Source organism: Salmo salar, chromosome ssa01 (assembly GCF_905237065.1).
Source record: "Salmo salar chromosome ssa01, Ssal_v3.1, whole genome shotgun sequence".
Taxonomy (NCBI): domain Eukaryota; kingdom Metazoa; phylum Chordata; class Actinopteri; order Salmoniformes; family Salmonidae; genus Salmo; species Salmo salar.
Genome location: NC_059442.1, coordinates 158391144 through 158403996, shown reverse-complemented (window position 1 = coordinate 158403996; position 12853 = coordinate 158391144). Strand labels below are relative to the sequence as shown.

Below are 12853 nucleotides of genomic sequence, written 5' to 3'. Positions count from 1 at the left end.
ACACATAGCTTCCAGTGCCAAAGCGAATTACATTGTTGAAGTATGCAGTTGAGGACCATACTCAACATATTCTCAGAGCATACTTGGAGTGCTTTAGGAACCACTCCAAACAAAATACAATGCAGGAATGAACCATTGGATCTAAGCTACGGTGTGGCAGGTTTTTCCATGTAAAACATCTGTGTTAAAGTGAATGGAATTTGACTGAATGATTGTCCTCCTCAGAACATTGAGCTGAAGGTGGAGGTGGAGTCTATGAAGAGAGATCTGGCAGAGAAGCATGAGCTACTGGTGTCTGCATCGTGAGTACAGCCTTCTGATACTGAGTACCGACTACTGACGCTATCGGTCTGTGAGTACAGACTGCTGACGCTTTCGGTCTGTGAGTACAGACTGCTGACGCTATCGGTCTGTGAGTACAGACTGCTGACGCTATCGGTCTGTGAGTACAGACTGCTGACGCTATCGCTCTGTGAGTACAGACTGCTGACGCTATCGCTCTGTGAGTACAGACTGCTGACGCTATCGCTCTGTGAGTACAGACTGCTGACGCTATCGCTCTGTGAGTACAGACTGCTGACGCTATCGCTCTGTGAGTACAGACTGCTGACGCTATCGCTCTGTGAGTACAGACTGCTGACGCTATCGCTCTGTGAGTACAGACTGCTGACGCTATCGCTCTGTGAGTACAGACTGCTGACGCTATCGGTCTGTGAGTACAGGCGGCGGCTGACGCTGTCGGTCTGTGAGTACAGGCGGCGGCTGACGCTGTCGGTCTGTGAGTACAGGCGGCGGCTGACGCTGTCGGTCTGTGAGTACAGGCGGCGGCTGACGCTGTCGGTCTGTGAGTACAGGCGGCGGCTGACGCTGTCGGTCTGTGAGTACAGGCGGCGGCTGACGGTCATTTCAGTCATCAATAGTCATGACTGGTATTCAAATATGACTGTCCTAAACATCACTGACTCACTTTTCACTCTTTGATTAATCACTAGTTCATTAGTTGGTAAACATTGACTGTCATTGATCCGTGTGTGTGTGTGTGTTAGAGGGCCAGTTGTGTATTTTTGCCCTTTACTTGTCAAATAACTTTTGTTTATTCTGTCAAATATTGAAAATCCAAATAATAAATAAACTTTATTATGTCTTGTTATCAGGAAAGCGTTGGAGAGCCTGGCAGGTAGAGAGTCCGGTGACTCCCTGCGTGTGAGAGAGCGAGCCCACAGAGAGATGGATGCACTCCGAGACACTCTCAACAAGCGCATCGCTGAGCTGGAGCAGGTGAGCACTGGGCTACGGCATTACTGCACTAATATGAACACTGACTGCAGAGCACCTTAATTGGGGAGGACGGGCTTGTGGTAATGGCTGTAGCGGAATCAGTGGAATGGTATCAAATATATCAAACACATGGTTTCCAGGTGTATGATGCCATTCCATTTGCTCCGTTCCAGCCGTTATTATGAGCCGTCCTCCCCTCAGGAGCCTCCACTGGTCTTACCATGTGTCTAAGAGACTTTAGTCAAAGTTAGGTGATAATGAAAAGGCACATTATTGGAAAAGGTCAGTGACTAGTCTTGGAACATTCCCATCAATTTTCTCTTCAATGTCAGGGTCTGAGAGTGGCCGAGAAGGAAGTCGACAAGATGGCCGCCATTGCTGAGCAAGAGAAGGTGAGAAGCATTGGTATGGAGAAGCAGCTCTTGTCCCTGAGCCGGTCGGGAACCCCTGTCCATGTTCCCAGCCACGACCTGCAGCAGGCTCTACTGGAGAAAAACGGGTAAGGACAGATACAAAGGGGTTTTTCAACAAAGTGTAAAACCTAGGCTGTGTCCGAAATGGCTCCCTATTCCCTATATGGTGCAATACTTTTGACCGTTCAAAAGTAGTTCACTATATAGGGAATAGGGTTCCATTTCAATAGCAGCCCATGTACTTAATTTAATATCTGCTGTGATATTCTACACTGACACCAACATGTTGATCATGGAGAAATGAGATGATTATGTAGCTCTGATGTACTCTGTCTCTTCCATTTCACCTGCCTTGAGTACGAAACCTAATACCTTTGTGTTATCCAATGACACCTAAATGTAAGGACAATATGCCATTTGTTTATAATGGGGATAAATGTTTTGATAATGTGATCATAACGTAGCCTACTTTTTGTCCCTCCAGTGTCATAGATCAACTGAGGATATCTGTGATGAACCAGGAAGCTGTGATCCAACAGCTACAAAGTACTGGCAGAGACCAGGGGACGGACGCACCAACCACAGAGCACACCCTACAACTCTCTGCTCTCATTGGCCAGAAAGACAAGGAACTGCAGACTCTGAGGGCTGAGCTGGGCCGTGAGAAGGGCAGGACGGAGAAGGACCATCAGGTGGGTTTTTTCTCAATTTCTGTCGCCATATTGCCTAACGTATATCAGCTCAATATCTCAATCTACCAACTTTACCCTCTTACATCATGTGATGACAGACCGACCCCGGATTATATGATTCCTTCCCATCCAGTATTTCCTAGGCTCCTTCTCGACCGTATTGAAGGAAAAAGCCCAAGGTTGTTTCTGGATGGGGCCATGGGGAAGATCTCAATAATGCATACTCCTCCCATCTTCTTCCTCATCTCCTTCTCAAAACCCATTGGATGAGAAAGCCAGTGGTCCCTCCCCTCTGACCTTTTCCTCCAATGGGTTTTGAGGAGGGGGAGAGAGGAGACGGGATGTGGGGACTTGGGGAGATCTTCCCATAGTGTCTGACTGTGCATACACTGTGTATTAGACTTCTCTGACCTGAGTCTCCAACTAGAGTGCACTTGCTTGTGATTGTCTGTTTTGTTGGGTTGTATGACACTCCTTTTGTTGTCTAATTCTGTGGCGGCTCTTTTATTTAGTGACAGGTCACGGTATGCCCACCAGGCATTAGCTACCCTCTCTTAGCTGTCTCCTGCATTCATGAAATTCAAGTGTATACACACACACACACACACACACACACACACACACACACACACACACACACACACACACACACACACACGTCCTCTGGCCATATATCTCTGTGTGCGACATGGAACAGACACAATCTGTCAGGCGGTTTGACTCTGAATCTGCTCCATGAGAGGAAATGCGTTCTGAAATGATTGTCTATTTTGTTGCCCTTTTTACGTCCGTATACCTCCTCTTCTGTTCTTTGTTGTTTTACAGTGCTGTTGGTTTCTGTTTGTTTCTCTGTGTGTGTTCTGCTTTGTTGTGGCAGGCAAGAGCTTTGTAGTTTATAGAAGTTGCCGTCATCAGAGGAAGCTGACGTCATTGGTTCCCCAGGAAGAGAAGTAGAGTTGTTAGATCTGTTCTATTCTTCTCAACCATCTACGAGCTAACACTGTAATCTACTGCTAGAATCTGTCTACTTTATTAACCTATATGATGTAAAATGATTGTGATGTATGGTTGTCTTAACTAGCTACAATAAGTTGAATGCACTGACTGTCAGTCGCACTGGATAAGAGCGTCTGCTAAATTACCTAAATCAAATGTAATTTGTTGCATACGCATGTTTAGCAGATGTTATTGCGAGTGTAGTTAGATGCCTGTTCCTAGCTCCAACAGTGCAGTAATATCTGACAATACATAATACGCACAAATCCAAAGTAAAATAATGGAATTAAGAAATATATTAGGATGCGCAATGTCGGAATCCGGAGTATAAGTGTGATGTATAGACATTATGGACAGTATGGGGATAGAATATATACTATATCTGAAGAATACGTGGATAGTGTATGTACAGCAATAGTTGAATAGTATGGACTTGACTACTGCAGTATGTGAACGTTGTTAAAGTGACCAGTGTTCCACATCTATGTACATAGGGCCTCTAAGGTGCAGGGATGAGTAACCGGGTGGCATCTGAATTAAAAAAATTCCATCATTAGCCTAGGTGTGTGGAGAGACAGATATTGTACATTTATGAGGAGGAAATTAGTCCTGAAAAAGCTTTCTGGTTTCACTGACTCACCCAATGATGCACAGCTCCCTCACTGGTGATGGCTGATGTGCTCGTGCCAGAAGCCTCTTTTTTCATTTTTCAATTTTTTTTTTTACTTTGTAAAACAATGCTGTTCGATCAATAGGCCTATTTGCAAGTTGATAACATATTTGGTAGCCTACAGACAGATTAGTCTTCTTCTTTCCATTTTCTTTCCGATCGGTGTTTTCCCACGATTGCATATGAAATATTGCGAAAGGCCTGTTTTGGCTGCATGCCTTTCGCTGACAGATTTGCCTTGTGTTCCCAGCTGTAGGCATGCCTTGTGATTGGACTACACACCATCCACAGCTAGGCTGTGAAGAAAAAAAAGCTAATGATCCTCTGTGGCTAAATTATAGGCCTACTCCTGATGTAGTATTCCGAATTATTACATTTCTTTTCCCGAACCGACAGAAGTAATTCTATCATTTTGACAAATGTATTTCAATTTATCAGAGGAGATGCGGCACCTCCAGCACCCTTCCCGCAGCTATGATTCTATAAGGAAATAGATGAAGTGCAACGCTGGAGAGATCAGTTGCGGGCTCATGTCTATTAGAGCGGAGAGCGATCCAGGAAAGTTAATATCATTCTAGACTACAATGTTGTGCACACCATAAACCCGGGTCAGCCCACTAAACTTTTCACGTTACAGTTTTTAGGGGGCAGGAGAATTTCAGGGGAGGCTAAATTGAATGAACTGTGATTAGAATGTTTACATTGCATATGGTGAGAATACTTTTTCATGCCAGGAGAGGTACCGCCTCCTGGCAAATGGGTTCCGGAATGAAACAGTCCAAAATTGAGAGGTGCCAGATCCTGTTCCGCCAGGATCCAGCTCAAATGAAGCACTGTTGATAGCAGATCAGAAGATGGATTTCATCTGCAAGATGGACAAATATAGTATTATTATTTAGTCCTGTCCGACAGTAGCGGAAGCTGTCAGTGCCCATGTTTCCTCCTCTCTCTTGGTCCAGGTTTCTGTGTTAATACAGGATTAGCATCCCGGCAGGAGAGAGTTGCCCTTAAGGTTATTTATGGACAACTTTATATTAAAAACCACAACCCCTATAGGTTTCTATTGGATTCTGTCTGGGCTGTCTGTCAGATTACATGGTGTAAAAGGGGTAAAGCTGGGTAAAAAGAGTCCAGTCTCTGGGTTGTTAGGTCAGTAGTGTGTATCAGAGAGCCACACGCACATAGAGGTCTAAGGGGCCAGGCAGTTCATCACTGTAGCTCTATCATGTTTTCTGAGGTGAGGCAGATGGTGGCATTGAGGACCAGGTGAGGCCATCTCTTAATCTTAAATCAGATTTACCTTAGCCTTGCCAAGGAGACCAACACACCTTAACCAGCCCTCGGTCAATGTCACCTCACCTGTGTAGACCCCAGGCCCTGCTGTCCTTGTTGGGGCAGCCAGGATGAGTAGATAGTCCTGGGTTCAGATGGGGCTGGATTATGAGGCCAGCAGTCAGCCGTAACAGGAGATCACCGCGGGTCCAGTCCAGGGGATTTGGTCTAATTGAATGTGTGGGACAGCGGAGGAGGGATTAGAAGATGGGGCTTAACGCTTACGCTGCTCTCACCAGGAAGAGCTTTCAGTCTCTCCTCTTCAATCAGAGCGGGAGAGTCTGCTGTATGCCATGGCTGGCAGACTGACGACCATGGGAAAGCGGAGAGTTTTTTGTGTTTAGGGTCTGTAAGGAGCATTTTTGAGTGTTGGACTAAACTGTGAGCTTACTGCACTGTTCCTGTCACAGAAATGGAGAGAGCATTTTCTCTGTGCCATGGCTGGCAAGCTGACGACTGCGGGAGATTGGAGCGTTTATACACGGAGCCTATCTGAGTGTTTCTCTGTTGGACCGAACCATCATCTCTAGTCATCACCATGAAGGACCCATGCCGCGTATGCAGATTACGCCTCATTGGCAGCCAGTGCCGCTGGATCTTCAACCCGTCGGGCAAACGGCAGCTCCAGGTCATCCTGTCCCACGTGCTGGGGCGCCAGGTCGACCGCGACCCCGATGGCCAGGCGTCAGAGTTCCTGTGCGGCAAGTGTGTGTTCACGCTGGAGCGCATAGTGCAGTGCGACGTGCAGATCGGCAGGCTGCAGGAGGAGCATGCTGCCCAGGTGCAGCGGTTGCAGCAGGAAAGGGAGAATCTGAAGCAGTGTGTGGCCCACGTCTATGGACGCCACAACCCCCTGCCGGAGAGGCCCGACGTGGGGGAGGTAAGCACCATTATGACCCCCCTCTGGAGGTCCTCTGAAGGTGGAAGTCCCGACGAGTGCGGGGGAGAACAGTTTACGTCAGAAGGGCAGAGGAAGGAAGATGAAGGGGTGAGGCACTCTGCGAGTATGGACCTCCTGGGTGGTCCAGTGGGAGCCGCAGGTCGGTCAAGCTCAGCCCCCAGGAGGGTGCAGTCCAGTGGGGATCCCTGCCCGGAGAAGAACCCTGGGCTCCGCTCCCGGAGCATGATGTACCAGGACCTGGTCTACCGCAAAGGCACCCTCTCCTCCCCCAGTTCCAGGTTCCGCTCGGCCTCGCTTCAGTCCCTCAACCCTGACTACCCTCACCAGACAGAACCACTGGGCCCCCTGTCACAGAGACCGTGCAGAGAGTCAAAGATATCGGTGAGGGAATGCTCTCCTTCAGTGGGCCATACTACCACCAGAAACCAGAGGGGGCACTCCCCAGCCCAGCCTCCCATCTCCGACCTGCTGCAGCTGCTGCGCTCCATCCCCAGACGACCAATCCCAGGGTCCCCCGGGAGCCGCATCCCTGTCCTGCGGAGGAAGCCCAGGGTGGGACAGCAACTCCCCCCAGGATGCAGCATCACCCCTGGGGCCCGACGCAGACGGAAGGAGGCTGAGTGGAAGTCCCTCCAGGACCTCACAGAGGAGTTTAATGATGGTTACATTCCTCTCAGAGCTGAGGTAGTCCAGTCATCTCACCTCAGACCGATCCTCTGTAGAGAACTTGGAAGGCCAAGTTTGTAGCTTTAGACTGAATTTGGATAATTATTTGACTAAAAAAGATCAACCAGTTGTGAGGTTGGATATCGTCGCAGTAAAAGGATCCATTTCCGTTAATAATGGGAAATAAAGTACATGTGAATAAATAATCAATAAAAGGGATTCACAGGCGTTCTCTGCCCCTGTGACAGTGTTTCCTTCCCCTTGATGTCCTCTTTTCCTTTCTTAGCCAACTCATTCTCTTTGTTGACTAATTTCCAAGAATTCTGTTTCCCTTCCCCAGGGTTTCACTGAGCAGCTGAATGAGGTGAGCAGGCTGGAGACAGCCCAGAGGCAGCTGAGTGAGGAGCTGAACCAGTTCAGAGCAACGAACCAGAACCTCTCCAAGACCCTGGAGGACATCCAGAATAACAACAAGGTGATTTGGGGGAAAAAGAAAATGTGTAGCAAATAGTTTTTGTTATATACACACACACACACACACACACACACACACACATACACACATACTACTACTACTACTAGTCAAATGTTTGGACTCCCCTACGCATTCCAGGGTTTTTCTTAATTTTTTTGATATTTTCTACATTGTAGAATAATAGTGAAAATATATACATACCGGTAAATGTTTTCATAGTGGAATTTTCACTATTTGGAAATGAATACACCTAGGCAATCCTTTCAGTTCTACAGAAATGCCTATGGGGTAGGAGCACATATTTAGGGTGAATTCAAAATGTACCATTGTGATTAATCAAACATGTTGGAGGAAGATGAATTTACTCTCTTGTTTTGGCTACTTAATTATATGCAATTTAGCAGAGGCTTTTATCTAAAGTGACTGTCAGTCATGTGTGAATACATTTCACATACGAGTGGCCCTGGGAATCAAACCCACAATCTTGGCGATGCAAGTGCCATTCTCTCACGACCTTAGCTATAGAGGACCACAAGTGACCACTTGACGACAACTTTTTTAACAGGTGCTGTCTGGTAAGCTGGAGGAGACTGAGAACGAGCTGAGCTCGGAGAAGAAGAACGCTCTGAAACGAGACAAAACCATCCAGGGACTCAGTCTGGTGCTCAAAGAAAAGGAAAAAGAGGTTGAGTAGATAATATTCACACTGTAATAAATGTTGAGGGTGATAACCTCATTTGATAAAATACTGCTGTAACCAACTATTGTTGGCCACCCAAAAATATATCGCCTCATATGCTATACCATCTCTGCTACGTAGACTGAGGGCTTATGTAACATTGTCACACCAACACGTCTGTCTCTGTCTGTGTGTTCCAGATTGAAGAGCTGTGCCATGAGATTGAGGACAGGGACGAGGCATTAGCCAAAGCCAGGGAGGCAGCGCACAAAGCCCAGCTCCAGAAATACCAGGCAAGTGAGATCAGACACAGCATTGGCTGCGTTCCAGGCCCAATACATCAGTCGCGCTGCATGCATCAACCAATGGCTGTGTGCCACGTCATTCACTGCGCAGTCGGGCATGGAAGTGCTATGTCATATGAGGGCATTCGCTAAACACCGTTAAAGGTATTGTGAGATCTGGCAGGCAGCTGCAGTGTGTGTATCTACTCTGCTTTAGGGCTGTAATGTCTATCTGTGCGTGTTTGCCAGAGGTCACATCAATACAGACTTCTGCGTTGCACACACATGCACTCAAAATACAAAAATAAGTCTCCTGTTTTTCAAACTCCATCCATATTCATGATTTCCCCCCAGGGTGCGGAGGAGCACCAGTCTCTGCTGATGGAGAAGCAGGCGGAGCTGTCCCAGCTCCAGGGGGAGCACCACACCAAGCGGCTGGAGGCGCAGAAGCTGCAGCGCTCCCTGGGCAGGAGGGAGCAGGAGCTGGCTGATCTGCAGCAGGCCAAGGAGCAGCTGGAGCAGGAGCTAGAGGAGCTGCAGCAGCAGAAGAAGAAGGGAGACAAAGCTCTCAATGTAAGGCCACAGGAGGAATATCTATTGTTGTCCTGGGAATTGCCAGGAACCTAACGATACGGTATTATCACGATACTTAGGTGCTGATAATATATCTATTGTGATTCTCAAGATTCTATCCATTTTGCGATTTGAAACAGATTTTATTGTGATTTGATGTTCCAAACATATTGTTCACTATATGTCTGCTGCAGAGAGACAAGAGAGCATGAGAAAACAAGTTTTGATCAGTCAGGGAAATAAAAGTGCTGAAAAACATGTTGGCTCACTATTTAAAAAGGAAATGGAGAACAAGCTATAGCAGGGGTTCCCAACTGGTGGCCCCCGGGGGGGTTTTATTTGGCCCCCCAAGTAAAATTTAAATAAATGTTCATTGTTGGACATAAGAGTGTAAAAACACCTCCAAGTGATATTAATTTATGAAATCTGTTCCCAAGTATTTCCAGACATAATAGAGACACGTGATCATATACAAATGAAAGCAAGATTTGAAATGATTATGTTTTAGTCAAATATTATCTGTTTGGGCTTCTTGCGGTCAACAAATGATTTGTAATTATGTTCTGGCCCCCCGACCATCTGCTCAATAAAAAATGGGCCCACAGCTGAATCTACTTGATGAAAAATACAGGAGTTCTGGCTCATATACAGCCGACTAACACTACCTTCAGTAGCAATAATAAATAAAAACAATATACCAGTATCCATTCACGGACCGGTTTGGATTTTTACTTCACCTTCTATAGCAGTATTTTAATGTTTGATTAGTTACATTAAATAATTCAGTAATTACTCAAAGTTATGGTTATTGCTTGCACAGCAAGTTAACAATTTCGGAAGGGCAACCTTGCCAAATAAACTCCCGGAAATCGTCTGTGGCGAAAGTAAGAACTGCAATTAAATCTGAAATTGCACAATGAAAAAGGATAATTATTCTGTCAAGGACTAAACAGGCATACTAAGATGGGGGGGAAAATGTGACGCAGTGTGTAAATAATAACAAATTAATGAAGGAAATGAAGAAATGTATTAAAATGCTGGAAGTGAGTGTTGGAATTCAAACAAATAACTTTGCAAATGGCAACCATTGGTCGAGTACCAGAGTTGGAGGCTACAGAATGATTTTGATTCCTATGCAATGTTCTACAAATAAGACCACTGTCAGTTTTGTCCTATTATTTTTGGTTGAAGTTTGGTTGAACAGTATAAAGCAATGCAATCAGAATGGAGAAAGCCCATTTAATAAAACCAATTAGGATTAATTGGCTGCTATCCTAGGGTCATACACTACCCATGAAGCATATTGAGAACTTTTGTTATTCAGAAGTGTCAAAAATGAGAAAATACTGTGATATGATATTTTGGCCATATTGCCCAGCCCTACTTCGTTGTGTGGAAAAGCTTTGATATGGGCAAACTGGGAGCAGGTATAAAAGCTGTCCTATTTAACCCATTCTGTAGGTTTACTACAGCTGCTTGTTTTACTACCATGTAACTATGTGGTTTTACCCGTGCATAATAGAATGCAGAATATATTCCCTAAAGCCATTCATTTTCCTAAAGTTGAGGGCAACTTATTTTTTGGGCATTTGCTAAACCGCACGACCCAACCAGGAATGAACTCTTGACCCTTTTTGGTTGAATGGACGTCTTTTTGGTTGAGAAGACGTTGAGAAGATGTATTTTCAACGTATTGTGCTTACTGGGTAAACTATCTACGCCATGCAGGAGATGCAGAACCAGCTAAAGAAGCTTAACGGGGAGCTGGGCGAGAGGGAAAGCAGTCTGGAGCAGCAGTACCAGGAGCAGCTGGAGCAGACAAAGAGGAGGCTGCAGAGTCACGAGGTCACCATCCAGCGCCTTACCACCTGCCTGGCCGACAAGGAGCAGCAGCTACAGGTAGATAGTCTGAGAGCTCGAGAAACTAAAAGTGAAACCATAGAAATATAATCTATAGAAGGGGGCTTAGAGTATCAAACACTAGCAATTTGGTGAGGCCTGTTCTATATATTCCTTTTCTATGGAACTAGGTAAATATGGTGTACTAGCACCATATTGTGGTGATAGTACACCACAATACGGTAGTCCCGTGTGGCTCAGTTGGTAGAATGTGGCGCTTGCTAGTTCTTGCGCAGTTCTGTGAAGGGAGTAATACACAGCGTTGTATGAGATCTTCAGTTTCTTGGCAATTTCTCGCATGGAATAGTCTTCATTTCTCAGAACAAGAATAGACTGACGAGTTTCAGAAGAAAGATCTTTGTTTCTGGCCATTTTGAGCCTGTAATCGAACCCAGAAATGCTGATGCTCCAGATACTCAACTAGTCTAAAGAAGCCCAGTTTTATTGCTTTTTTTTAATCAGCACAGCAGTTTTCAGCTGTGCTAACATAATTGCAAAAGGGTTTTCTAATGATCAATTATCCTTTTAAAATTATCAACTTGGATTAGCTAACACAACGTGCCATTGGAACACAGGAGTGATGGTTGCTGATAATGGGCCTCTGTACGCCCATGTACATATTCCATAAAAAATCTGCCGTTTCCAGCTACAATATCTACACTGTATTTCTGATCACGTTGATGATATTTTAATGGTTTAAAAAAAATGCTTTTCTTTCAACAACAAGGACATTTTTAAGTGACCCCAAACTTTTGAACGGTAGTGTGTATATATGAAAATGTATGCGCTCTACTATAGTTCACTGGATAAGAGGTGTCTGTTAAATGACTAAAATGTAAAAATGTAGCACGGGAACTGGGAAAAACTGTTTGTTCTTTCACACTTTTTTTCCCTTTCTGTCCCTCTATTCGATCTTGTTCTTTCTCTTGCTGTTGCTTTCTTCCCTATTCTCTATTCTCCCTCTATCAGGAGTACATGAACATGATGAGAGACATGGAGCAGAGCAGAAGTCCTGAGGAAAGCGACACCATGCTGTCGAAGCTGCGAGAACGACTGAAAGAAAAAGAAAAGGCTCTGGAGGTGGGCTTTCTATCAATGTTTGAAATGTAAACTATTTGTCTCTCTCAATTCAATTGCTTTATTGGCATGATGTAAAAATGTACATATTGCCGAAGTGTACTTTGGAAATGGAATGATTTAATGAACAACGTCATTAAAAATGAAGATTGTCACAAACAGGATGTCGATCTTTCTCGCTCGCTCCGATCTGATGAAGAACATTGTATGCCTTTGGTCTTTTAATTTCAATATTCTGCATGGCTCCTCCACAGCAAGCACTGGATGAGAAGTTTTCAGCGCTAGAAGAGAAAGACAACGAGATCCACCAGCTGCATCTGTCACTCAGGGAGAAGGAGAGGGACCTGGAGAGACTCAACAACCTGCTGTCTCACAATGAGGAAACCATCAACGTAAGGGACCATGATCACCACACCAGCGTTGGAGTCAATTCCATTTCAATTCAGTCAGTTTAGTTAGTCAACAAAAATGTAAACTCCTCAAATTTCCCTCATTGCTTTTCAATGAGGAGAATTGGAATTTCAATTTACTTACTAAATTGACTGAATTGAAATGGAATTGACACCAACCCTGCATATCATATTTAATTAAGTCACACACTACCTCCTATATGGAGTTGTTGCAAGGACTGCTAGGGTAAACATCATGTTGAATGGAGAGTCTACAACACTGGTCTCTCACTCTCCATCGCTCCCTGCAGAGTTTTGACACGTTGATCAAGGAGAAGGACGTGGAGCTGCAGCACCTGGCCAACACCCTGAAGAACTTGCAGCGTGCCAAGCAGGATGTGGAGGACAACCTGAACCGAGCCTGCAGGGAAAAGGACTCCATCATCAGTCAGCTGCAGCTGTCCCTGGAGGGCAAGACCAAGGACATGGAGGTAGGAAGACGCATAAGGAGAAAGTAATCCCATGTATT

General features: G+C 45.3%; 1 protein-coding gene across 11 annotated transcripts in view; it reads left to right on the top strand.

Annotated features, from left to right (window-relative positions):
* cdk5rap2 (CDK5 regulatory subunit associated protein 2) overlaps window positions 1-12853 on the top strand; it is a 68514-nt gene that overhangs the window by 11886 nt on the left and 43775 nt on the right. For 5 of the 11 annotated variants that reach the window (XM_014142090.2, XM_014142136.2, XM_014142108.2 and 2 more), the window contains 12 exons: window positions 226-302; window positions 1155-1278; window positions 1611-1777; window positions 2176-2383; window positions 7289-7423; window positions 7989-8108; window positions 8303-8395; window positions 8741-8959; window positions 10688-10858; window positions 11828-11938; window positions 12190-12327; window positions 12636-12815. In XM_014142090.2, coding sequence (XP_013997565.2) covers window positions 226-302; window positions 1155-1278; window positions 1611-1777; window positions 2176-2383; window positions 7289-7423; window positions 7989-8108; window positions 8303-8395; window positions 8741-8959; window positions 10688-10858; window positions 11828-11938; window positions 12190-12327; window positions 12636-12815 — 1743 coding nt within the window. Of the gene's footprint in view, window positions 1-225; window positions 303-1154; window positions 1279-1610; window positions 1778-2175; window positions 2384-5653; window positions 6967-7288; window positions 7424-7988; window positions 8109-8302; window positions 8396-8740; window positions 8960-10687; window positions 10859-11827; window positions 11939-12189; window positions 12328-12635; window positions 12816-12853 lie in introns of those variants that run through there. The other 6 variants (XM_014142080.2, XM_014142100.2, XM_014142054.2 and 3 more) reach the window with 3 other exon arrangements.